The sequence below is a fragment of the Rousettus aegyptiacus genome, unplaced genomic scaffold (assembly GCF_014176215.1).
Source record: "Rousettus aegyptiacus isolate mRouAeg1 unplaced genomic scaffold, mRouAeg1.p scaffold_m13_p_14, whole genome shotgun sequence".
Classification (NCBI taxonomy): Eukaryota; Metazoa; Chordata; class Mammalia; order Chiroptera; family Pteropodidae; genus Rousettus; species Rousettus aegyptiacus.
Genome location: NW_023416289.1, coordinates 56,955,224 through 56,978,092, shown reverse-complemented (window position 1 = coordinate 56,978,092; position 22,869 = coordinate 56,955,224). Strand labels below are relative to the sequence as shown.

The following is a 22,869-nucleotide window of genomic DNA, read 5'->3' as shown; positions in this document are numbered from 1 at the left end:
CTGTGGAAAAATGGGAAAATGGGAAAAGTCGAAAGTTCCAGTCCGGGTTTTGGTTACGTAAATGAACATCACGTGGAACGTGGTATCGTACAGACGGATCCTCTCCCCTCCGCTCTGACTGCTCATGGCTGTCTGGGCGCTCTGAGAAGGCTCGCTTTCCCACTGGGCAGGCGACCTGTATCTCTTCCCATGTTCAGATGTGGAAGGCCCTCAAGGACTGGTCACCCCATCCTTCCAGATCGAAACAAATAAATAAATAAGACCCCCTCTGTCTCCTGTCAATCATTGTCACCTGATGACATATTAATTTGTATTTTTTTTTTTTTGATGTGTATGCTTGCACATCATTTCCTCGATTTTGCCGAAAAAGGATCTTCATCTCCTCCGAGCATTTCCTTTTCTCTGCCTCCCCTGTAGTAGATTCTCAATAACATTGTTCAACCGACTGCTATTAAATCAAATAACGACCATCGAGTGCTCGGCGCAGTGTCTGGCGCTTAGAAAGTGTTTAATAAAAGTAAGCAGCTTCGTCAGGTAGATATTAAAGCAGATGCTAAAACAAATACTCCGGTATCTTGCTTAAAACACATGTAAATGAGTTCGATGTAAAGCCGTGTTTGTCCTCTTCAGATAAAGTGATCACTCAATCCTCTCCCCGCTCACCTTTCCCTTGACGTTGAAACACCGAGGACCTCTCTACCTGGCATCCATCCTGTTCTCTCTAGTGCCCCACAAGGACAGACCACATGTTTTCCAGGTTGCTGGCGAGAGATCGGTCACTTTTGCGGTCCCCCGGGGGCCGAGCGTGGTGCCACTGAGCCCTGAAGCGCTTCTCGGCTGCAGGAGGCCCCTCCCTGTCTGACGATTCTTTCTGAGACGTAACGTGGTTCGTCCTCTCATTTAGTGGGGTTCTGTTTTAGGACACCTTCCCCATCACTTCCAAAAAAAAAAAAATCATTAGAATCTTTCCACTTTGTGTTGGAATGTGTAAAATGCTGGTTGGTGCAATGCCTAAAACAAAAAGCTACGCCGAGAGGTCTGATTTATTTGTTTCGAGGTAGGTGGATTTTTGCCTCCCCAACTCCCTTGATTATCAGTTCATGGCAGAGAAGTTTGCAATGGGGCGCAGCCACAGTGCCCTGAGGGTGATTACCACCGCTGGGCACATTTCCAGGAAGCCGTAATGGGCCGGGGCCTCCGGGGACATCCAGAAAGTCAGCTGTCCCAGCCCTGGAGGTGACGAAACAGGTAAATCATGTGACCCTCGGCTGGTTTATTTCCTTTTTTTTTTTTTTTTTAGAATAATTCAATGGAGACAAGTTTGCTTTGAAAAATTGCACTATGCTTTCTTCCTGCTTGCTCTGTAGTCTTTACCTGCGAGATAACAGATCATTATTAGATTCTATCCGAGGTATTAATAGACCCAGTCGTAAAATCTTTGCTTTAGAGAAACTGGAAATGATCTTTATGGTTGGGAAGACGGAAAACGCCACTTCCCAGGGAACCAACCACACGCAGAGCTGATCTGGCCACTGGGTGGTGAAGGTCCCTCTGCTCGGTGGGAAGGGGACAGTGTCTCCAAGCTGGATAAAGGACCGAAAACTTCCCAAGGAGTGAGCGATTGCAGGAAGGGGAAAAGGCAGCGAAGACTGACTTCCAGGGAGCCAAGGCTGAAAAGGCGTCTCGAGGGCAAAACCGACGTGTCCTTGATCCCTGTCCACGTTCGCTCGGGGTGCGCAGGGTGTGCGCTGAGCATGGCCCGGGGCGCCCCTGGCTGGGGGTCTGCGTAGCTCCCAGGGCGGGAAGCTGCAGCACACGGCCCCATTTCGCTGACCTTAAACGGAAAGTCACCAGGCTGCTGGGGGGACAGGCAAGTGCCTGGACCGGAGCAGGCGCTTGGGGACGGTTTTTCTCCGGGTGCGCCTGCTAAGTGGCCGGGGCGGAGCGTGCTCCAGGCGGGGCGCACGGTGCTGGGGGCCTTGCAGCGTCCGGCTCTTGGGCCCCAGACGCCCTGGGATTCGAGGCCTCTGGCAGTGTGGGGACAGACAGGGAGGGCTGGTGGCTGCTGTAAACATCCTCCCGCGGGTAACTCGTTTCCCGATCGCGTAGGGTCCAAGTGGGCATCTCCCCAAGGCGGCGGCCTCCGAGAAGGGACCCTGGGGCCTGGGCCCTGCCCATCTTCCAGACGTGGCTTGGTCCCAGGGGCCGCTGTGGCCAGGCCTGGCGGCGGCTCACACTGCCACACCGATGTCCCTTCACTGTCATCGCGTCGTCGTCCACGCCAAGGGCAGGGGCGGGAGAGGCATGTGGAGCAGCTCTGCGCCCAGGAGGAGGAAGATGCCATGTCCGCCAGGGTTGTATCCGAGGCCCCTGCAGGTCAGCTGTTCACACTGGCGGAAGACGACGCGGGCTTCACCCTGCGCTGGGTTTTCTGGATTCAGAAACCGAACTGCGTCCACGCAGGAGTGTCTGCTGCTTCTCCCACGACTGGAAGAATAGCTGTGAGAGGGGATCTCTCCCTCCTTCCTTCCTTCCTTCCCTTCTTCCTTCCTTCCTTCCTTCCTTCCTTCCTTCCTTCCCTTTTTCTTTCCTTCCTTCCTTCCCTTTTTCTTTCCTTCCTTCCCTTTTTCTTTCCTTCCTTCCTTCCCTTCTTCCTTCCTTCCTTCCTTCCTCCCTCCCTCCCTCTCTCCCTCCCTCCCCCCCCACTGGGCCGCCCGTGGTGCCTGCTTTCCTCCCCGGCCACCCGCTTTCCTCTCGGCTTGTCTTGCGCTCTGTCTCTCCCACTGTCAGTGTGGAATATTTTATTTAAATCCGACCTTTCCCCCTCACCCTCTTCGGGAACTACATTTGATCAAAGTTACAGAACTTCCCATAAGGGCCCCAGTTTCAATCCTTCCCACACCCCTTGGAAAGCCTCGCACCTTCCTAGCACTCAGATCTGTTACCCGCTCAATTCCACGTGGTGTCTGCTGTCATTTCTGTAAGTCACCGAGCGACAGGTCTTTGGACGGACACAGCGCCCCCTGTGACGACGCTGCCTCGATGGGAAAGTCAGACTCCCCTGCATCCGTTTGAATGACAAGGCCTTTTCCGGGGACGTAACTCATGGCGACTCGCAGGGCTGCTTGCAAACTCACAGGGCTGTTCCTTTGTTTTTCAGAACGGAGGTGAAAGCGCCGGGCAAGGCTCGGGGTGGGGGTGGGGGTGACTACTGAAGCCGCCCGCCCGCCGTCCCTCTCTCAGGCGGGTCCCGGGCCACCCCGAAGCGCTGTTGCCGGGCAGGCTGCGTTCTTCCTCGCCCTGTCCCTTTGTGGTCTGGTCCTGGGGTGGCTCACGTGCAAAGCTCTTCACCGATGCCACGTAGACGTGCTCTGGCTGCAGTGACAGCCCGCGAGGGTCAGCCAAGCACAAGCTGGGGACCGACGGGATCAGAATAACTGCGAATACAGACCCCCAAACCCGGGCTGTGCTCTGCGCCTGTTCCGTAAATATCCACGTGACCAGCTCCAGTCCGGAGTCATCCCAGATGGCCGAGCCGGTCATGAAGTCGTGGACTACTTCTTCTGGGCCATAGTTGATTAAAAACATGTGACTCGTCTCGCTAACACAGGCTAACATCCAAGGATCTAAAAACCGATACGACGGTTTCGGCTCCAAACCAGCTCATATCATCTAAACGGGACTTATTAGAGAGGAGAAAGACATAAACGAGAATGAAAATTATTTCATAAAATGAGAGAACAGAAGAGGAAACGATATGCAGAGTTTAACTCAGAAAGTTCCCTCGAAACCTGGACGCACTGGAGATGTCTCCCGGGTGAACAAGACAGACCCCGCCCTCATTGTCCTGTATCTCTAGGCCTCTAGGGTGGAGAGTAGGTGTCCTGCTATTACGGTGGATTTTGAAAATGCATCTAGTGGGTGGAAATGAACTCTCGGGAGGCGGGGGAGCCGCCACGGGCTGCCCTCGCTGTCAGCACAAGTAGTTAGAACCACTGATGAACTCATGATGTTCAAACCCGTGTGCGTACCAGCGAGGCCACGGCCGAACCTGGACGACCCCTCCCTACGCCCTTTTTTAACCCGGAGAGTGTTTGCTTAATTCTTCTTTACAGCCCGGTTTTATATAACTTAAGAAAGTAAAACTTTCTCTACACTCTAGGGTTCATTTCCATTCGACCACCTGAAATAAAACTGCTCTTTGCACACCTTCGCTCTCCAAGGGCTCTTTCATCAGCGGGTGTCACATTTTGTATCTGGCACACTGTGTCCTACACATTTGTGGGGTTCGCTCCGCAGCTGCGGGATGCAGGGGGAGGGGAATGGACTGGCCGAATGAATTCATCGGCCCCGAATCCCCACATTCTCATCTCTGCCAGAACCTATCAGCTCCCCGTTTCTCTGTTTAGTTTGTGGCTCCCTCATAATTTACTAGCTAGTTATTTTTTACTCAAAGTCATGGGCAGGCCGTCTAGTCACAGGAAACAGATCTGGCAGAGTTTTTTCTCCTTTGCGCCAAAATCTCGAGGAGGAAAAATAAAGGGAAAAGAAGAACTTAAATATGATGATAAAACTCTGCGTGTGTATCCCCGTGGTCGGCCTGGTTGATTTCCTTCTCCTTCTGAGTGGATATAGACACGTAAAGAATCACATTGGAAGGTTTTATGTGGATAAGTAACATCTGTTTTAACCTGAATGGTTCAATGTGTTTCTTAAGAATTATGTTTACAGAATTAATTTGGTTATAAATACGAGAACAAATTTACGGTACAAATCTAACTCTGTTTTTCCCTGAGGCAAGCTAATTCATAAAATCTGAAATATTGTTTTGGCCGCGAAGTAGTTTCCTCTCATTTACTAAGTAAATGGAAGGAGAAAACGTAATAAAGCTCAAAGCCCCGCTACAAAGTGTTAACACCTTAGTTAGCGGCGAAGAGAGAGAAGAGAGACGAAGGAGGAAAGACTTGGCTGTAGCCGGCAGGCTAAAGGTCTCAAACCTGTTAAACCTCTTTCTTGAGGCTGCGACACTTTCCTTTCAAGTGATTCAACCTTTCACCCAACAGGTCCCTTTCTCTGACCCTTCGCCTAGGGTTATTTGTTTAGCATTGTGGTAACAGAGTTTGGGGATCTGAAAAACATTAAGTTAAATGCTAGGGTGCTGAGAAGGTGAAATTCTTTATGTGAGCTGAAGAAATTCTATCTGGAAGATTTAAACTTTTTTTTTTTCCTTTTTCCCCTCTCCTAGGAGTAAGGGATAAGAAAAATGTGGCGAGTGTTCGAAAACACTCTCCAAGTCTCCTTTTAAGTAAAGGAAAAGAATGTTATCGATGACACGTACGTCTGAAGAGTGGAGATCAGGAATGGGTGTCGCGTTTCTAAACGTCAGAGAATTATTTTTTTAAGTTTTACGATCTAAATGTTACAAAAGTGAAATTTTCATTGGTCAGTCGAAAGTTTTTAATTGAAGCTAGATATATTGCCAGTGACGCCAAATCTGAAAACTGTGATTTGTTGATTCGTGTGATTATGATAATTTCTAATCTGGAAGATGCTATATGAGGAGGGCACAAGAGTCCTACAAAAACTTTTCTTTTTCTTTGCCGTGCTTAGTTTGATGAATTTGTTCTGATGTTCCTTCAGATGGAGTAAGTAGAAGAAAATGTGGACCTGATATTGTAACTCCTTTGAGACAACGTTAGAAGTATGTGAAACCTGTTCACATTTTTAATTTAATAATATTTAGAGCATGTGTCGACGACCGCAAAATATGATTAAACAGTGCAAAATGAGCCTTTTTACAAAATCTAGCAACTTTTTCTTTGTAATAATTATAATCATGCAAAATACGGCCCTTTCATTTACATTTTTAGCTTTATGTATCTCTGGCCAATAGGTTCTTCTGCCAAAAGATCCTGGTGTTTAAACTTTTTAGGATTATTCTTGATAACCTGGAAATTAATATCTAGATGAAAAGAGAGGAGCTCCTAAATTTTCAGTTGGGCAGTGGAGACTGGCAACAAGGGTCCAGCTTGACTAGAATATTATGATCTCGAGTGAAATAGAGGGAAATATCCCAATACCTTAGTAATATCAGCTTCAGAACTGGTTTTCTGGAATAGTTTGAGAAATATCAAAAAGCATTTCTGATATCTGTCTATCTATGCATCCATCCATCCATCATCCATCCATCCATCCATCATCCATCATCCATCCATCCATCCATCCATCATCCATCCATCCATCCATCATCCATCCGTTATTATTATTATTATTATTATCTATCTATCTAATCTCATCTATGTACCTACCTACCTACCTACCTAACTTCTCACAGCTTTGCTTTGTGCCTGCATTATGCGGTCCATTTGTTTATTTATTCATTTAATAAAAATGTATCGAGTGCATATTTTACGACGTGTACTATGCAAATCACTAGGGATAAAGATAAAAGGAAGCATCTCAAAGGATTTCGGATTAAGGCACCGCATACCTTGGTTAAATGCAGAAGCAGGCAGTTGAAACATTGAGCACTGGGCGTCATTGTGGACCTCTGTGGTTTAGTGGCCATCGCGCTGGACCTGAAGTCGGGGTATCTTGGTTTCAGGCCTCTGTTCTAGTCCATGTCTTGTCACTAAATATTTTGTGGAATACCTAGAAAGAGTCACTTCACGTCCCTGCCTCCCGCCCTCCGCCCCAGTCATTAAGCCTGTGTCCATAAAGTCTTAGCTGTAAAAGGACCCCTGGGAGCCTGAAGCGACCCTGCATTCTCAGAATGTCGGCTGTGAGCCTCCGACAGAGTGCATAGCATATTGCGTAGGCGTTTGTTTAGGTAACGTTTCCCCCCAGGTTCTTCTTGTCCCCACATCCCCAGCTCCCAATATAATGCCTGGAAGCTAATATGTACTAACCTATGCTTGAATAAATAAATGAAAATAATAATGATACTAGGAAGGACGTGCAGAAACAAACGATACGAATCGGGCGGCCATTACAACCTCAATTGAAGACGTGCATTTTCTATTTTGGCTATTTTAGTACATGACAGAAATAGTCTGTGTTGGTGGCATCTAGTACGGAAGGCAGCTTTCACCTGTCACGTGCGTGTGAGCCTGTTAGAGTATGTCGGACGAATGGCTGGAGAACACATCAAAACGGAAGAACTGATGAATGCCCGCCCAGCCGCCCACAGAACATTCAAGAGCAAACGCCTCCCGTCCAGGTCCCCACTCTCCCCTTGATTTAGTGACACATTCAGGACAACAAATAATCTGAACCTCGTTTGATCATCTGAATAAAACGTCCGGATTGTTTGTCCACTGACGGTAAACATCTGGGTCTTTTCAGGTATTGATCCCATTGGTGTCTCTACACACACAATTAGTTTAACCGTTTTGACAAATCCCTCCAGTGAGTTTGGTCAAACAACCAGGTAAGTCATCTAAGAGATTAATTTGTCTGATGTGCTTCATATAACGTGTGACCGATAAATATTTGGTGAGTTAGTATTTTTACTGAGCCAATGAATTTGAATAAACAAGTGAGTCTCTGAATATTAAAAATTTTATGAGAAGTGACTGGCTATAGAAGATACTCCTTAAAGAACAAGATCCATGCATAAGCATGAGACGTATGGTCATAAGCTGAATAAAAGCACATGTCAATTTAGTAATGTATTATTACAGACATTAACGAAAAATAAAGCAATGGAATCTACCTACATTTTTGAGGTATACGCATTAATTACGCAGATCTTTGTCTATTCTAGGAAGATATGGTTCTTGTTTTCAATTCTTTTATGAGCTTCTTTTTGAGGTGGATTCTGTAGGCTTGACAGAGTAGAGAAAGATATTTTTTTTTTCGAGCTTTCCACTACCTTCAGGAGTTCATGTTTTTGAAAGAAAGGCAATGCTATAAATTCTAATGCTGTCAGTCACCACAATCTGTACAAGGAAGCTTCTCAATTTATCATTTTGACTGACTGCAAAGTTTTTATGTATTTCTGTATATCTGCTTAAAAATATATATATATATCCCCAGACACAGAGAGTTATTGAGTAAACACTCTTTGTTATTATCGGGGAAAAAACTTCACTAACCAAGTTAATTTCTCATACTTTTTTTGTCCAAATCAATTAAAAAACAGCATCAGAAAGATTGATGTGTTTGTTGTATTAGGACGATAGTCAAGAAATGAAACTTTCAACATTGCCATGCTCCTTTAGCAAAGGCATGCATGATTCTATTTAAAGATTTATTGAGGGTAAATTAAGGGCAAGTGTAGTTTTTCTTAGATGAAAAAAAAAAATTCATCTTATGCTTTAAAGAACCATCTGTCTATCTCCCCCACCCCTTTCCTCCTGGGGTTTTAAAAATGTCGTACCAAGGAATTTCATTGATCCCATTCTGCATCCCCAAGGATTTACTTCTCGATGTCCTTTCTCAAGTATCTGCCATTTCCCATGAAGCTATATCCAACTCTTAAATACATAGTGTCTCTTTCTTGCCTAATCCCACCATAAACCCAGAACTATTCTTAGCCCCAGTTAGGTTTTCTGCTAATGACTGATGCTATATTTTCTCCCGTAAATCATCATTATAGAACATGGCCAAGACTATGGCAACAGGTTTGACAGCTCGCGGGTCCTTAGAAAGTTCTCGGTTATAATTTTGTAAAGTGCTCGATTCTAGCGCAAACGCTCTGCTGACTCCTCCCCGTTTCCTTCTCTCATAACATTTTCACCCACACGGCTGCTTCCCAGCTATGCGGCCTCACAGATGCCCTTTGTTCCCTGCTTATTCCTCTTACGACAACATTTGCTTTATCATTGATTCCTATCAATAACACACCTTGGTAACTTGTTTTCATTTGTCATATGCTTGGCTCGGGTTCAGATCTGCATGATTGCTCTACTATTCAGACTAATCTCTTAATTGAATTCTCAAATCTCCCTTTGCTTTAGGCAGTTCTCCGCACGGCTACCTAAAACGGGGCTCAGAAGTGCTTTTTTTTCTCCCAGGCACAATTCGAGGGGCCTTTCGGACCCGCGACGTGCACACTAAAAGCCACATTCTTAACTCTTAGCGCGGTTAGATCCACCTGCCTTCCTCCCGCTGTACACACCCCTCCCCTGGCCCCTCGCCCAGTGTCCAGCTCCCATTTGGACCCTAAAGTGACAATCTAACCATCTGTGCTCCATGTGCCGGGTCCTGTAGCCGTCGAGGCCAGGATAGCATTTTCCCCTCCCCGTTAGCAAAAGTCTTTTGCTTCTGGGTGTGAGGTTTCCATGCTCTGGAAATGCTTGCCACCGGCCAGTATTTTCTCATTAATTTCGACTTCTAAATAACATCTCGCTTCAGATTTGCTCAAAAGAGAGGATCAAAGAACGCATGTGAGCTTCGGTCAGGGTATGAGGCCAAAGGAGGAAAGACACTAACATTGAGAAACTCGGTTTTCCAAAGTGACTCTGTCAGGGCTGAAGACTTTTGCGAAAAGAGCTTGTGCATCCTTTGATTTCCCTCGAAATCAGTCTGCTGCGAGCTGAGAAGAAACTAATCAAAAACTGGGACAGGATAACGTTTTCTTTGAATGCTTCCTGTGAGTATAGAGACATCTCCTGGGATGAAGCGAAGTGAGGTGGGTAAGTGAATCAGAACACAACAGAACCTGTAAGTCCGACCGGTTAAGGACGCATGGGGAAGCATGTCCTTAGCCTCTCTGCCCCCAAAGAGTGTGTGTAACAATGATACCAGCATTTTTAAAACGATGGTATTTTCCCCGACAATCAGTCTCTCCATCGTGGATTGGCAAGTGATTTTTGATAATAGCAACTACATAGGAGAGTCCTAATTGGAAATAGTTACTTCCTTTTGAGCAAATGTGATTTTTAAAAGCCTAACGAATGGGATTTTTGGCCCTAGGCTTGTGAAAGATATTGGTCTGTAGTTTTTCTATGTTCGAATGTTTTTATCTGGTTTTGATAATAGGGTAATTCAGACATTCAGGTATGAAGCAATCCCTCTGCTTCTATTTTCTGCAAATATTTAAAAACATTTGCCAGAACTCACTAGTAAAACTATCTGGGTCCAGTGCCTTTTTCTAAGAGGGTTATTAATTTTTGATTCAATTTTTAAAGTAGATATAGGGAATATTCAGGTTATTTCTATTTATTTTTTCTTAAGAGTTTTAATATTTTGATTTGTGTCTCTTGATGAATCAGTATGTTTCATCTAGGTTGTAAAATTTATAGAAATAAGATTTCTCATCATTTTCCTTTCTTGTTCTTTTAATGCCCATAAATTAGTATTGATGACCTGTCTTTCCTTTCTGATATTGGTCATCTGTGTTATTTCCTCTTTTTATTCTTGGGTAGCCTGGCTAGATGTTTTTTGTTTTTTATTGAGCTTTTTCAAAGAAATATTTTTTTCCTCTATTGTTTTCCTGTTTTTGACTTCACCGATTTGTGTTCTAATTTCTTATTCCTTTTCTACTATCTGCTTAAATTGCTCTTCTTTCTCTAGGTTTCTAAAATAGAGGCTTAGGTTATTGATTGTAGATATTTCTCCTTTTTAAATATATACATTTAATACTCTAAATCTCCCTCTGTTCTTGCTTTGCTTTCACTATGTTCTACAAATTTTGACATTAAAAAAAAAAGTAAATGAGGAAGCAAGAGTATTTATGCACATTAACATCTTTCTAAGCTAAAATAGAAATGTAATTCCTATTTTTTATTTTGCATCTTAATGAAAACGATTTAGTGTGAGACATTTGAAGCTAGCATAGGCTAATATGAGGACTTTTTTTTTCAAAGCTTTGATAAAGACAAATCAAATCGAATTTTTTCCTAAACTCACATTATGTCGGTGGCATGGCTTCTTCCATAGGTGCTCTGAATTTATCGAAATGGTCAAAAAGAATCACAGGCGTTGATTCTTTGAAGACCTGTAAGTTGGTGGCCACCAAACTGAAAAGCCGGGTTCTAGTCCAAGTCGCGCTGTTTCCATAAAGCACCTTTGGGATGTCAAGGCTCATCTTGGGGTCCCTTCCATTCATGGGGCCTACGCAGTCGACTAGGCCAGCCCTATACCCCGCGTATTCTGGGGTTCTCGGTGACAGTTCTGAGCCCTCCTGGGAGGCTACTGAAGCCTTTCTGAATGGGCTCAGATAGAGTATAGTCATCCCTCAGTATCCACGGGGGACTGATTCCCGGAACTGTCCCCACACCAGAATGTCCCTTCTATAAAATGGCACAGTATTTGCATAGAACCAGTATCTGCACATAAGCTACGGCAAGTGCACGTACACCTCCCTTCATTAGTGTGGACTCGGCTCAGTGCTCAGTGCGCGGCAAACTCAAGCTTTGCTTTTTGGAATTTTCTGGCATTCTTTTTTTTTTTTTTTGATCCACATTTTGTTGAACCCATGGATGCAAAACCCTTGGAAACGGAGGCCCAACTCTATATACTGCTTACCAATTAAAGATGCCAACTGGAACTTTATAGGAAGAATACGGCAGTGAAAAACGAAATGCATTTTGGATATTTTAGCCACTTATCCATCCCTTCCCCTGAGTCTACTAATAGACGGTCGTCTCAAAGGACACATTATCTACAGCCTGTTTTTAAAAGGTAGGTCATTCGTATCTTTCTAAATGATCAACGGGAGAATTCTGAGTCATTCAACAAAAGTCCTCTTGCTCAAGATCTCATCGCGGTAGGGACAAGTACACACACATTCTCTTCTTTTTTCTACTGCGATAAAGTGGCATCTGGGTGAGGATTGGGTGTGCGTCGAATAGTGTCCACATTCTCTTGCTCTCGGTCTCTCTCTGTCTAACAGCCTCTCACTGCGCGATCCTGAAGACTGATCAGATTCTTGTCGTTTCCTTATTTCTTCTACCCCGGTCAGCGAGATCTTTCTGTCTCTCCTCCCGTCCCTTCTCTCTGTGGTTCCCAGAGAGGAACGTGAGTGTCGAAAGTGTCAGAACAGTGTAAATGCTGATGTATAGGCCACAGTTGTCCCTCTCAAAAAGCCTTCAGAGCCCCTGCCTGCTCTGTCCCCTTCAAGTTGGGAGTGATTCATCAGCTGGCCTTTAGCAAGAAAAGAGGCCGGCCCGAGGTCTCGGGCCTTTGACCTCGGTGAAGAGAAAGGTCACAGAGAGCCCAGCTCTGCAGGCCCGAGTTGGAGTCACAGACACAGCCTCCGGAGGACGGGCGCCTGGCGGAGCGGAGGGGGATGGTGGGAAAGAGTGGGAATTTAGAAAAGTTAAGAGTATATTTCTAAGGGACTCAGTGGATCAGCTGACAGCTGGGGCCAGGGGTCATGTTTATGCTCGATTCCCTGAGCGTGTTACAGTAACATCTGCTTGTTAGGAGTCTTTAGGGAGCAGGCGTGGGGACCAAACGCTCCTGACCTTCCACAAAAGGGGACAGGCTAAGAGATAAGGGGTTCCTATTAATGTTTGTGTTAGGCTTAACGGCCACCCCCCTCTTCTGGGCAGGATTGGTCAGCTTTACCCCATTCCTTTTCATCGTCTTGCTAAATATTTAAATGAGGCCCATGGTTGTCAGTGGCATAGCGTTTGAAATTGCAGAAAAGAAGGTTAGAAGTCGAGAGGGGAAATTTTTTGGTGGCGATAAAGAATGAGAAAGATTGAGAGAAACAAACAACATCTCAGGAAATTCTTCGCATGCTAGAATTGAATCGTTTCACAGAAACGTCTCCACTTTTGACATCATAAATAGAATAAAAAACCAGATGTAATTGTACTCTGTCACATTCTGCAATAAACTGATTTGGTCATTCGGTTACCAAGAAATTATAACTTCACATGGTGACTGCCTCAGAAATGTGTTTGCTAGACTCAGAATGAGGACAGAACTCACGATTGAGGGAAGGTTGGGGACCGAACACCGATTTCCCTTTTTTTTGTTAACCTTTTAGGTTTTGAGTCACTTTTATGCCTTTTCCACCAATTTTCCTTTAAATAATTCTAGTCTTTTTTACCCCCACTGTTACCAAAGGATTCGAGCTTTTATATGGTTATATTCCCCACCTCCGATTCCTCTGGGCGAATAAAGAAATCAACGGCAGCATAAAACAATTTCTGGAAAATGAGTCGAAGGAAGAAGAAAATGCACTAAACTCCTAATTCATTTTCTTAAAAAAACAAAACAAAACAAACAAAGCAAAAAACAAAAACAACTTGCTGAGTGTCTGCTGACTTCCAAAGTATACATTTTGCATTGCTTACAATTATCCAGACTTTTGTGTTGCCATTTCCCTTGATTTTTGCTTAGAAGTTTCTGGAAGGACTCATCTGCGTTTTGCAAAAGTCCTTCGGTACCACTGCAGGTACAAGCATGCGCAGTTGATAGATGTAAGAGTGTACACGCTGGATGTGTAGCTGATGCCTTAGCTACTTATGTGACACTTTGTTTTAGGCTAGAGCCGGTGGAAGAATAAAATTCGGGAGTAGAGCGGCGGAAGTTGGAGATAGAGATTCTTATTTTTAGCCAGAGAGAAAGCTAACAGAAGCGAGTGTGTGGTAACATGAAGGCAGCCTCCTTTGGGGTCCACGTCCCCAGCAAAGTTCACAGTCCGACCTTCCCAGAAAACTGTATGAAAACGACAAGTTTGCTATTTATAGGACTCGCCCTGGAGAAACCGCTCCAAGGAGGAGAGGAGATTGTTCCAAGGCAAACTGGACGAGAGAGGATGGGGCCTCTTTAAAGGTAAGGGCGTGCGTGTGTGTGTGTGTGTGTGTGTGTGTGTGTGACATTGGAGGTGGGATGGGTGATGGGAGCTGTTCAAAACCACTTTGCGATTATAAATAATAAAAAAATTCAATCGGAAGTGCGTTCTGCCAGACTGGACAATAAACCTCCTAGAAGGGCATTCAGATTTTCTTAATCAGGGTCAGACCCACAAGCATAAGGCCAATGAGTTCAGTGGGAAAAACGACTCTTCTTCCCGGTTTCTTTTTCCCCCCTTCCTTTTTCCTTTCATTTGGAAGGGACCCCCTCATAAACATGCAGAGCAATTTTCCAGTACATTAACCCAGGAGGGATCCTCTCTCGGTCGGCCCGAGACACAGAAAAGTTGAGAAACAGGGCCAAAGGAAGATGGATGGGCCTGAGATATAAGAGAAGGCCGTTTTTCCACTGCCCTGCCCTGTACACCTAGGACAAAGGCTTCATTGACTGCAATGCTTGACATCAGCCTCATAAACTAGTAGTCAGGCACAAAGGGTGTGACACTTGAAAGTGCCAGTCCCTGCCTTCTTTCTATTACAGCTGTGCAGGGGGGTGGGCCTGACGGTGGTGTCCCTTTGTCAGCCCAAGGGACAAGAGGTGAAGATAAATAGTGTTGACTTTAATGCAGTCGCCCGATTTGGCTGTTTCCCGAAAGACAACATTTTCTTCCAGGTGTCGTCTCATCGTGGCCTCGGGAGATGTAACGACGGGCCCTTCTGGCCCGGGAGGAAGGGGAGAGAGGTGGGCTGAGGACCGCCGTGAGGGTGCGGCGTGGACGTGTGCTGGGGGTGGTGCGGGGAGGCCGTGACGGGCGAGTGCGAGCTGTGGGTTCTGTACCTTGTCCTCGGCGAAGGCGCGGCGTGCTCGTCGGGCACCCCAGCTCGGTCGCGAGGATTTTCTTCCGTTTTCTCGAGCGCCTTGAACGTGGTCCTGGCAGGGAAAAACGAACGTGGTGAGCAAAACCGAAAACCACGTACGATGGTATGACGTAAAAGATTTCTTAAATAAATCGCCTTGCTATCTTTCTGGTCATTACAAGGCCAGACGTTAAAATATGTTCCTGGGGACGTACGACTTTCAAAGAAGCACTTAGGTCGAACGCGAGAATGAAGAATTCTACGTGTTGAAGGCAGGAACCCATCGGCTGTGTGTGTTGTATTTGGTGGTGGTTTTCATCAGTTTTTATTTGGCTGGGCATCGGCTTAGGGATGCCTTTATTATGATTATTTAACGTCTGTGTGAGGGGAGGATGAATGCGAAATACAGATCACGAAACCCATTTGGGCTTGATGGCAGAAGGCCAAGTTCAATTGGCCGGAGTGGATCTCCTTGCTTAATGTCATCTTAAACCTGTGTGGCGCAATTTTGGATGTCTCTCCACCCTGCAAAGCGGTTCATTGGAAGATGATGTCTGAGCCATCGCTAGTTATAAGTCAGAACTGTTGTCGGAGTGGATTCGAAGAGCCTTAGCACCTTCGAGCCCATAAGAGCTGCACCTTATGTGCAGAGAGAGAAATGTGTGGTAGCTCAGACACCCACAGGTGTCTGGTGCCCAAGCTGAAGAAAAGTTAACATCAGATGAGCCACGAGGAGTTTTACTTAAACACCGACAGCGGACCTCAGATCCGTCACACGTTAGCTGGTCTGCAACATTCAGCTGAGTTTCCCTCCCCATTCTCCCATCGACTTTCTGAGTTTAGAGCCTCCTTCTACTTATGACACCTCTTGGCCTCATTCGAGCATATATTTTAGAAATTACTCATCCAAGTTATTTCAAAAATTCTATTCTATTCAATTCCGCTGCAATCTCGTTTTGGAGAGCATTGCTTGAGGCTACGGTTTAGAGACATCTCCATTGATGGGAACATATTTGAATGCTATTTTTTCTTCCTCTCTTGCTCCTTAAGCTCTCGCAGTGAGCTGCATGATAAGTACTCATGGGGGAAAATAAGACAACATGTAAGAAAACAATTGAACATTGAAGGATTTAATCTTGGTTTGAGGTACTGTTGGTATCATATCTAGAAAGGTCAGTGAACTCGACGTGTGTACCGGACCCAGCCTACCTCGACTCTGTATCTAGGCCTGTGTCTCGGAATTGGAATCGATACGTCTTCGCATTTTTCTTGGTTCTACTTGAGGACACAGAGTTTTGTAAACACACCGTTAGAAGCCGACTTCCCAGACAGAGACATCTGCGTACGGATGCCCTCGTGGGAGTCAGGGACTGGCCTCGTTTTCCTAGTCTGAATCAGAGTTTAAAAATTCTTTTAAATAAACATTTGTGTTCTGGCTTATCGAAGGTCTTACTCGGTGACAAAACTCTCTTTTTATTTGCATGCTATAAAACCTTTCCTTTGGGTGAAACGAATATTTCAATCCATTTGTATTTATGCCAATACAGGCCACGGGCCACACTGCGTGCGACTCGTGTGTGTATTGGGAGCTAGACTGAGCCGGCAAGGTCTTCCTTTGTTCCTCACTCACTTTGTCGTGAGAGCCAGACTATTGCTGCAGATAAAAAGAAAATATTTTGTTTTTTGACCCAGAGACTGAAGAATTCTCTCTGTGCAAGCCACAGCAGGCGCGTCTGTGCCCTGGGTCCGCAGGGAACCAAGGCCACAAGACATTGATCGCGAAAAGAATAGATGTGTTGGCTTTGTCCCTCTTATTGATGTTGGGCACCAAGAAACTTCTGCTGAGGGCCTGAGCTCACTCATGCGCCTTGATGCCAAGTTTACAAGGATACAGATCAGTGGAATCAAGGAGTTAACTGTTGTTTCCAGTTCTCTAGCTTTGTTTCCCCCTCCGTGATTTAACCTCACATAATAATAACGTAGTGAACGTGTCCGATTTGGTAACCTGTGAACCTCGAACTTGACGTATCTCAAACTCGATTCCTGTTTCTCTTTAGCAAAAGGGCTCTGCCTTCCCTTTTGTTTTTCCATTTGCATTATCATCGTGTTCGGGGTCCAAACACACAAAATTCAGCCACATCTCAGCATTTTTTCCCCTCGTTTCTCCCCTGCTCTCTGTGCCAACAGTGACCGAGTCCTGCGGAATCTTTCTCGCTTCTGTTTCTGATTCTGCCCCCTCCGTTTCCGTTGGCCCATGTAGCCGAGGCACTCTGACCTTCGTGCCTGAACTAGTGAACCGTTCCCATGAGTCCCCTTTCTCATCACTTGCCTGATATAACTCTCTGCCCCAGGCCCCTCTCTTCTGCTTATGCGCCCATGACTTGTGCCTCAACGTCGTTCTCCCTTCCAGAGCGAGATACCTTTCACTCCCTCACACATTTGAACTCACGTCCTTCAGCAAGCCTGCCTTGACCCTTCTAGAACAGCCAGCGAATACTTTCCCTCTGGACACTGATTGCACCATGAGCATTGACCATACACTTCGTTATTCTCGTCTGGGAGAACACGAAAGGCGCTCGGTGCGGCGTTCCAGACACTGTGAGAATTAAGGAACGCGGTTGCGTCAAGTTTATAAATCTAGCCAGGAACTTGGCTATAAAGAGAGGCCGTGACAATGCTAATATGGAAACTAGTTACTACTGATCGAGTGCCTCTTTTGCGCCAGGCAGCGTTCTGAGCGTTTTACTGTCATCGACTCGTTTAACGCTGACGGTGACCCTATGAGACGGTTGGCATCCCATCTCGCAGATGTGGAGATGGAGCCGCAGACATGCTCAGTCCGGTCCAGCTCCAGTCTGAACAGGGGGCCGAAGGGTGGTGAAAAAGCTTTCAAAGGAAAGGGGAAAGTGACTTGGTGTTTCTCATTGAATTAATTAGAAATGCCGTGGGAGTCACTGAGGATGTTCACAGCACCAGTGCTGGTCCTTGGAGTGCCTTATCCTGGTCATGTGTCCTTGCTAAAGTCAGTGACTTCCTCACAGGGCTGTTGAGAGGATCGGACAGAATGGAAAAAGCGAAGCGACTAGAACAGAGCCTGGCACCTGGTAGTTTTATATGCGTCAAAAATATCACTATTGTCGTCATCATCATCATCATCCTCACCATCATCATCATCTTCACCATCATCATTGCCATCACCATCATCTTCACCATCATCATCATCTTTACCATCATCATTGCCATCACCATCATCTTCACCATCATCACCACCATCATCATCATCCTCACCATCATCATCATCTTTACCATCATCATTGCCATCACCATCATCTTCACCATCATCACCACCATCATCATCATCCTCACCATCATCCTCACCATCACCATCACCATCATCACCACCATCATCATCATCTTCACCATCACTGTCATCATCTCTAAATATCACTGGATACCAGTGACCAAAACGATGACCACAGTTCCAGTACTAATATCAATAATACCACATCCGGTTGTACAGTTTGGTAGATGATTGATAATACTAGGCTAGTTAATCGTCCCAGAGCAAAGACTCTGTTGTGTTTTATTAATAGGCGGCCAGAAATCATTACTTCCCGTGTATCATCCGTGAAACTCCTCTGGGGTTTGGGGGTGGCAGCGTCCTCTGCTTAGGGAAAGTCGCTGTGACTCCCCTCGCATACCCTCCTTCACCTTGCCCTTTAACTACTCGGCATCCTTAATCCAGAGTGGATTCCATCTGCATGCCATTCGATAAATCTATTTATTGTTAAGTTCCTTTGAAAGTTTACCAGCAACTAATAGCTCTGAAATGTCTGAACTAAAACTAAATTTATGGTTGACCAGTATCTTTTCTCACAATTATCTGTCCTTTAAATTAAATGCAATTAAAAACTTTAAAAAATATGAGTTATTTGTGATTTAACTCAAAAATAAGGTTAAGGTAAAACATTTTGCCTGTAATTCATTTCTTGTTTCCAAGGGCAAATGACACATATTTAAATAAAGAGAACTGATTATTTGAACAACAACTATTAAGACATCCTTGTCCAGAAAACTGTACATTTAGAAATATTAATTTGACTTAAAAAAACAGTATTCTGAAGTAAAAATAATGTAAAGAATTTTGAGTGTAGATTCTATTATCAAGGACATGATTGCTTTCAGTCTGACTTTCCTGAAACTCAATTCTTTTTTGTAAAATGTATTACTTCTCATAAAAATAAAATAATTTTCTAAAAAAATATGAGCAAACATTGGATTTTTTCATTTTTATATTTGATCAGTCTTAATGTTCTATTGTACAGATTTATCCAATGTATAATGTGCATTTAAAAGGTATGTCCACATGGCTAAATGAGAAAAAAAGGCAAAAAGAGATGATGTTTAACGAATTTTCTTTTTTACTTTCCAGAGATCCCCAACTTCTACTTCGAGCTAGTTTAAAAATTCCTAAGCACATTGTGAAGAGAAATAAAATTAAAATCAGTGTGAGAGGCAACATGACTTTTCCTAGTCTATCATTTATTATACATTTCTAATTAAAAATCGGAAAAAGGGAGAAAAAATGTAATCTCAGAATAAAGCTTAAAATATTAAATATACTTATTAAATATATTTTGCATTTTAATTCATTATCCTTCCGTTTCTCCTATTGCCACTAACTGATGGCTGGAAACTCCTGGAGTAAGGACACGTTCCTTTAGTACTGCTTTGGACAGAGGTGTCATTGATTGAAACACGACAAAATATTTAGGTGACTTGGAGGGGAATAGTAATTTTTTTTCTTTTTTTATAAATAAAGTCATTTATAAAATAATAATTTTTTTCTTTTTTTATAAATAAAGTCAATTTTAATCATGTAAGATCAAGGCTTAGTATGACAACACAAGGAAGTCATAAACAAGATTTCCACAAACTAACGTGGTCTCGTCAAAACATGAGTTCGACAGCAGGTCTGAAAATAGATTAGAATACCTCACCGCTCAAATGTGCTTCTGTTGGAGTTTGAAACTGTATGTTTTTCTGATTATTTAAAAAATGATAAGCAGTCACTACAGAAATTTTAGCATTCGGAAAACCATCCAAGAGGATTACTTTCTAATGATGTAACCACTCAAGGGTAACTTGGTTAGCATTACACTTGAATTCCTCGTAGATAGGACGAAGATATGACATGAAATATATTTAACGATCAGTTCTGCACGAGCATTGACCGATGGGAATGATTGCCACATGTAAAATCTGGATGAATCATATGTTTTGCTGAATCTTCTCTCTGTTGTGTGTATACAAATGTATGTCCATAAACAATATATTAGTTAAAACGCTTACAGATACAACATACGGTTTTATATATTCATACGTTTTGAATATAATCATTGTAATGCTGAGGTTTGGACTAGTCTAACTATTATTTATCTTTGATTAATCTGTGGAAAAATAGGAGAGTTGCTAGGCAAATTAGAAATGTAAATTTGATTGCTGGGGGGATGGGTTTTGAAACTACGTCACAGCCATCTTTAGCAATGACTTGGCGAGGTATAAGTGGTCCTTAGCAAGACCACAGAGAAGCTGAAGGAAGAACTTCAGTAGAGTGATATTTTCTTATCACTGACAGGGGTAAAGAATGACATTTTAAATAATCTGCGTGGCTTTTTAAGCTATTTTTTTTGGCACTCTTTATCAGTTAATTCGTTTTTTAGTACTATCCCCCAGCAGTTAACGCTATTAAAATTTCATTTACTATCCAACTCTATTGTTTGAAAACAAATTGTACGTACCTAAGACGAATTTTGTAAACTTTGTCTTTAAGAAGCAAGATCGTGTTCTGGGTACACTGTGACTGCGTCGGCCCTAGTAACCGGGGAGGTTTTACGGATTCTCAGTGAGACATTATGTTCACCTTGAAGCTCACCATTAAGACATCCTCCCCCAAATGAGTGATCATTAACTTGTAAATCCACAAGGGAGCCTTGAAGTATTTTTGAGACATTAGGGAAGGACAGCAAAGCGTTAGTCTTGGAAAAGGAGAAGGGATTCATACACGATTTACGTGGGTTGAGGCCAAGAAGTGCCTCTCTGATATGGGGCCAACCATGGTGCTCGCCTCCTTCTGAACAATTTCTTTGTCATCACACAGCTACCTACACTGTTTGGTTATTACCAAAGTACACTAACCCGAACAGGCATTGCGAGGCGAAAGCCTAATAAAGAGCCCACTGAAAATTCGATTTTAAACACAGACGTGCAGTCCACATCACAGAGTGTGCATTACGGAACGGCCCGGCCTCTCATGGGGCGTGAAGGTGCTGGGAGATCACCCGCTCTTAGCTTTATTCACACCCCAAAACGTCCTGCACCGGGGAGCTCACTCCACCAGAGAAGAGCCATTTCTACCCTCATTTGTGTTTGAAACATGAAAACCACGTAACAGCTGCATGCTGCATTGAATAAGGAAGATACACATGCATTTAAATCACTTATATCTTACTTTTTTATGATGCAATTGTGAATTATGTTCTTTTTGCATCTGTAATTAGAGGGCAGAACAGATGGTGAAGGCTTCGTTTAAAGTGATGTGTCCATTAAAATAACCTAGGCTGCCAAACGATTGTTCACTCCGGCGGGGCATTCATCCACTGTGGCAGGCACTTTGCGGTACTGAAATATGCTACAAAGGCCCCTGGACTACACATGACGCTTATTATTTTTAAGGGCTTTCCAATAAAAGGGTTCACTGTAGCACAGCTAGCTTTGTACCTCATTTATCTTCCGAGCATATGTTTTACTATATTGTTCTAATTAAAAAGTGACCTTGTATATAATGATCAGAACTCGGTGCTGAAAATGATTCATGGAAGAGCTGGGGATATGAGAAGATATTCCAAGCCATATTACCCTGGGCAGTGAGGCGGGGGTGGGCGCGGTGGCTTTGGGGGAGAAAGTCTTCTTCCAAGATCACAGTGTGAGGAGTTTAGAAGATTCCATTCATCTCTGGGATGCATTAGCCTCTGCCTGCACATTATTTGGAGGAGGTTTTCGAGGAGGAAAACAAAAACAATAAAAGGGTAAAATTCATAAAATTTGGTTTGAAGATGCTTGTATAAAATTTAGTTATCTTACCTATGGCCAAAGCATATTGACTCCTGCGTTTGTTTAAAGATGTTAGAGATACATCTCGGAATGTTTTGGCATATTAGACTGTCGGCTAAAACAATGTCATCAAATTTTTCCTTTTATCAACTTCTGAGGACAGAGGTCTTTCAAATATCTCACAGAATGCCTAGAACTCTGTACAATAGTTATAATTTTCACAGTATGAAGAAGAAAATACCTTTAGAAAGATTAGGAGGGTGGCCCTACTTATTCAGGTGCTAAAGGCATTAAAATAAACATGCAATCGAAGAAAACATAAATGACTTTTTGTGTAATTTCTGGAGAAAGGATTTTCGAAGTCGAAATGGAGGAACAAAAATTCAGAAGCACATGTTAAAAATTCCACAAATAAAATTAAAGTTCAAACACCTCACTAGAAAAAATAAACGTTTATAACTGATGTGAAAGGGAAAGTAAGATCCTTAATATGCAAAGAACACATACAAATCAATAAGTACTGAGATTCTCAATAGGAAAATGCTCCCATGACAGAAGCGGTTAGTTTATAGAGGGAAATAGGAGTCACTAATTAAAATAGAAAATGCGTTAAACTTTATTCACAATCAAGCTATTTTAAGGTATAACAAAAAATACTAATTTCAACTAAAAATTCAATAACTATTTTCACAATGTTCATATCCACTTCTGGCAAAGATTCAGTAAGAAAGCCATTGTGGTAAAAGAAAGTCATGTTAGAATTATCTTTCTAAACAGGATTGGAACAACTTATAATGGGAACATTAAAAAAAGTGTGTTTTTTTTCATTAATTCTACTTTTACAAGACAGTACTAAGGAATCAAGCAGAAATGTGAACAAAACTTTGTGCATTTAGGTAATAATAATAATTATTTATTGAATTAAAAAAAAAACACCTCAAAAATCGCCTAGATGCCAAATCTGGCTAATAGTTTGGCAAATCTTAAAATTTTCACATAATGTGAACATACTTCAGCATTAAAGATAATATTCTTAAAATTCAGGTTCTGTTTGCATTGAAGGAAGAAATCTTGCATGCACTGACATATTCCAAAATTCAGTATGAAAATCCATTTCTGGAAAATCGAATTCTACCTCTCAGGC

The 22,869-nt window shown here is 43.4% G+C and overlaps 1 protein-coding gene across 5 annotated transcripts in view; it reads right to left on the bottom strand.

The window, feature by feature from the left end:
• LOC107509365 overlaps positions 1-22,869 on the bottom strand; it is a 951,183-nt gene that overhangs the window by 213,247 nt on the left and 715,067 nt on the right. For all 5 annotated transcript variants that reach the window (XR_004954347.1, XM_036232014.1, XM_036232010.1 and 2 more), the window contains one exon: positions 14,593-14,685. Coding sequence is in view for 4 of the 5 variants with exons in the window: in XM_036232014.1 (XP_036087907.1) it covers positions 14,593-14,685 (93 nt within the window). In the remaining variant the exon portion in view is untranslated. The remainder of the gene's footprint in view (positions 1-14,592; positions 14,686-22,869) is intronic.